The sequence below is a fragment of the Pundamilia nyererei genome, unplaced genomic scaffold (genome assembly GCF_000239375.1).
Source record: "Pundamilia nyererei isolate P.nyererei 1_Seehausen unplaced genomic scaffold, PunNye1.0 scaffold00105, whole genome shotgun sequence".
NCBI lineage: Eukaryota > Metazoa > Chordata > Actinopteri > Cichliformes > Cichlidae > Pundamilia > Pundamilia nyererei.
The window spans coordinates 407,960-411,750 of NW_005187506.1; the positions used below are offsets into that span (position 1 = coordinate 407,960).

At 52.3% G+C, this 3,791-nt stretch overlaps 1 protein-coding gene across 1 annotated transcript in view; it reads right to left on the minus strand.

Annotated features, from left to right (window-relative positions):
* grm7 (glutamate metabotropic receptor 7) overlaps nucleotides 1–1,963 on the minus strand; it is a 153,875-nt gene extending 151,912 nt beyond the window's left edge. Inside the window, exon 1 of the mRNA XM_013912877.1 lies at nucleotides 509–1,963. Within this exon, the coding sequence (XP_013768331.1) occupies nucleotides 509–1,174 (666 nt within the window). The 5' untranslated portion in view covers nucleotides 1,175–1,963. The remainder of the gene's footprint in view (nucleotides 1–508) is intronic.
* Nucleotides 1,964–3,791: the final 1,828 nt, after the last annotated feature.

Here is a 3,791-nt window from a genome sequence, read left to right on the forward strand (position 1 = left end):
TTTTTTCCAGTGTGCATGAACTCAAAATCTTTTGAGTTTAAATCTTTTTTGTTTACCAACAACTGGGGAAATCCAAACTTGATGTACCAGGTCAACTCAGCTCCTGTCTTGACCTCCCCTCTGCCGAGCGTACACACACACACACACACACACCATAAAGAAGCCCGAAAATACACACACACACACACACACACACACACCATAAAGAAGCCCGAAAATGCACACACGCACACCGAGAGTGCAGCAGCAGATAAACCTGAAACACAAACACACTAAAGATTGATTGAACAGCTCGAGGAACACGACCAGAACCAGAACCTGCATCATTAACATGATCCAGAAACCAGCGCGCACGCGCACGCGCGCACAGCTTCACCTGCACGACTCAATCCAGCAGAAACGTGTTCTTCTGTCTGCAGGAGTCATTACACTCTGACACACTCACACTGTGGGTTTATGAGGGAGATGTGTGTGTGCGTCTCTGCGCAGGTGTGACACTGACTCATACCTGGAACAGGCGCAGGATGTTGGCCACCATGATGGACACGGAGCTGGCCGAGGCCCCGATGACCCCCACCACCTTCTCGGGCTTCACGAACACCGGAGGCTCCCCGTTGGTGCACCTCACGTCCGATGTGTCCTTCTGGATGAGCGCCTGCACGAACGTCAGCGACTGCTCCAGTGCGTACGTGTCCCGCGAGCAGGTGTCCAGGATCCGCGCGCCCAGCGTGACGTTGGGCAGAAGCTCATCGTCGCCGTTGATCTGGTCCAGCGCGTACATCATGGCCTCCAGCCGGTGGATGCCGTTCTCCTTCTTGATGTCCCCGCACGGCGTCCCCGGGACCCCCCTGGCGTGGACCGGGAAAAGCCCCCCCAGCGTCACGTCGCCCTCCACGCGGATGGAGTGCGGCGCGTAAATCTCCTGGGAGCCCGCAAGGTCCAGGAACGCGTGGAGTATCCACAGCACGCGGAGGGGCAGGCCGGAGCGCCCCCCCATGCCGGCGCCGGGGTCCGTGCGGTCACGCAGCGGGAAAACGCAGGAGCGCGAGGAGGCGCGAGGGGACTGTTCTCGGGACAGGTCCGTAAATCCGGCGGCTCGTGGCCGGCCCGCGCCCCGCAGAGAGAGCACCCGCTCACCGGCACAGCTGGGATCCCGCGCGAGGAGCCACGGCATCCGCGCCGCGCGAGCCTGCCGCTTGTTGCACGAGTACCATCCCGGCCCCGCGAGCCCCAACACTCCGGTAACTCCTCGGTAACTCCTCCGGTAACGGCAGCCCGCCGCCCACGCGCGGCTCTGATGTCACAGCCCGTGACGATAGACCGCTCCGATAACTGCGCCGTGCACACCTGTCTGCGGGCTCGCGCACTCCGTGGAGGCTCCCGGGCTTCTGCGCACAAAGTGGCCGAAAAAGATCAAAGAGAGGCGGCGAGAGGAGTCGACACGAGCCGAGGAGAGGAGCTCTGCGCGCGCGGTCCTCACGGTCCACCAGCCCCCTCTCTCTATCTCTCTTTCTCTCTCGCTCGTGCTCTCTCTCGCTCATCCACGCACGCGCGCTCACGCCGCCCACGCGCGTTTGTGTAATTATCAGCGCAGGGCTTGTGCTGCCAAAACAAGCCGAACAAACAGCCTGCGCGTGCTCCGGCTCACGGACCGTTACCGTGAACGGGAGCGTGAGGCTCGGTGTCCTCAGAAACTCACGTTAAAATCACGTTTCCCGCTTCCGGGCATCCAGGTAACTTCAGCCAAACTCCGGGTCTTACCGCCACCGTAACTCGTTACACATCAACAGGTGTGACAGAAGCGCCTAAGAACCAATTAGTTCTCCGCGTAAATGGCGTCATCATTCCCGAAGATCCCTCGGACCTGTGCGCGCGGACAGCAGCAGCCTCTGGTGTCCTCGCGCTTCTCTGACGAGCCGCATTGTCCGCTTTTTGGTGGAAATGACGAGTTTCAGCTGTAACGTGTGAAACAGAGAACAGAACCAAACCTGCGTGTAAAACATCCAATCATCTAATATCTGATTAGAAACGTCACGGCTTCAAACAGGCGCAGCTTTATTAACACAGCAGCTCTTTTACAGACACAACAGCGCAGAGACGCGTTCAGTCAGAGCGTCTAATACTCACCTGCTGCACACACACACACACACTCACAGACGCACTCACACAGATACACAAACACAGACAGAGACACACTCACATACTTGTACTGTGTCTTTAATCTCTTCATATTTTTCTGATATGATGGTTTCTGCTTCTTTTGTCAAACACTCTGCTGACACTCCTCTTTCATCTGAACGCAGGTTAAACCGTGGGTTAGTTAGTGAGTTTATAACCAAGCTGATCGCTAATGTTAGGATAAATCCAGATAAACGAGGTAGTCCAGGTAGTAGGACTCCTCCGACTCTTCTGAGTAACACCAATGAGTTCCCACCAAAGCCGGAGACGGAATCTCTCCAGTGTGTCCGGGATCTGCCGAGGCCCCTTCCCAGAGGCACATGTCAGAAACACGTCAGGTACACAGCAAAATCTCCAGTGTTAAATTAACACTAGAGAGTGTCTATATGGGTCCACACCTCTGAGTGTTAAATACAACACTGTTGAGTGTTAAATGAACACTTTTGACAGTGTTGTATGTTTAAAAGTAACCTAGTCAGTTTTGAAGATTAACAAAGGCTAACACTGAGCAGTGCTGATTTTCTAACACTGGAAAATAACTCAAAATGTTAGAAAATCAGCACTGCTCAGTGTTAGCCTTTGTTAATCTTCAAAACTGACCAGGTTACTTTTAAACATACAACACTGTCAAAAGTGTTCATTTAACACTCAACAGTGTTGTATTTAACACTCAGAGGTGTGGACCCATATAGACACTCTCTAGTGTTAATTTAACACTGGAGATCTTGCTGTGTATGAGGCATCCAGGAGGCATCTCACATCAAATATCTGACTTGTAAATTCAGCTGGTCATAGTTCCCACATTTAGAGTCCTTGCTCTCCTGCTTTTCCTTCTCTCTCGCTGCCTGCTAACCTGCCATGCCCCTCTCCTCTTCCTCGGTCTTCGACCAACAGTCGCACAGTTTATTAACCCAGGCCTTGTTTAAAACCTGGAAGTTCAAACCACAACACCAGTGAAGAGGCCACAGCAGCCACGTTCGTCTGTGGGAGGAACAAGAAAGTGGGACAAAGATCAGCGTCAGTCATCAACAGCATGGCTGAAAAAGAAGAAACTGTGGAACGACGCAAAGTGCTGAAACTGACGCAGCGAGGTTCACAGTATGACTTTGATCTGTAGATCAGTTTTTATTGTTATTGATAGTAAATGCAGCTGCAGAATGCAGAAATCCAGAAACTATTCATCGTCACAGAAACCAGCCCGCTCACTCGAGAATCACGTTTAACCTCCAAAAACTGAATGTGTCCTGGCTTTTCAGTGACAGTGAACTCGACCTCTGTGGGCTGTGAGTTTGCTGGAGTTTCACAGAAGAATGACGACTTTTTCTGACAGTTAAGTCCTTAAAGAAGCTCACTGTCAGACCACGATAAAAATAACACTCACACTTCTCCTGGGATGGATTCATGTGGACCTGGTTTAATAACTGAATAACTTTACAGACACAACAAAGTGTGAAAGTTAACTTATATAATGTAGTGTTTGAGCAGCTGCTTACTGCAGGGTGCCACGTCCTTACTGTTTTAAGCCCGACACCCATCGTTGGCCGTCGGTGAGCGTCCTTCAAAGTGAGCCTTTGTGGGTCTGTCATTTGGAGGTCTCCAAAAAGGTCTCCTCT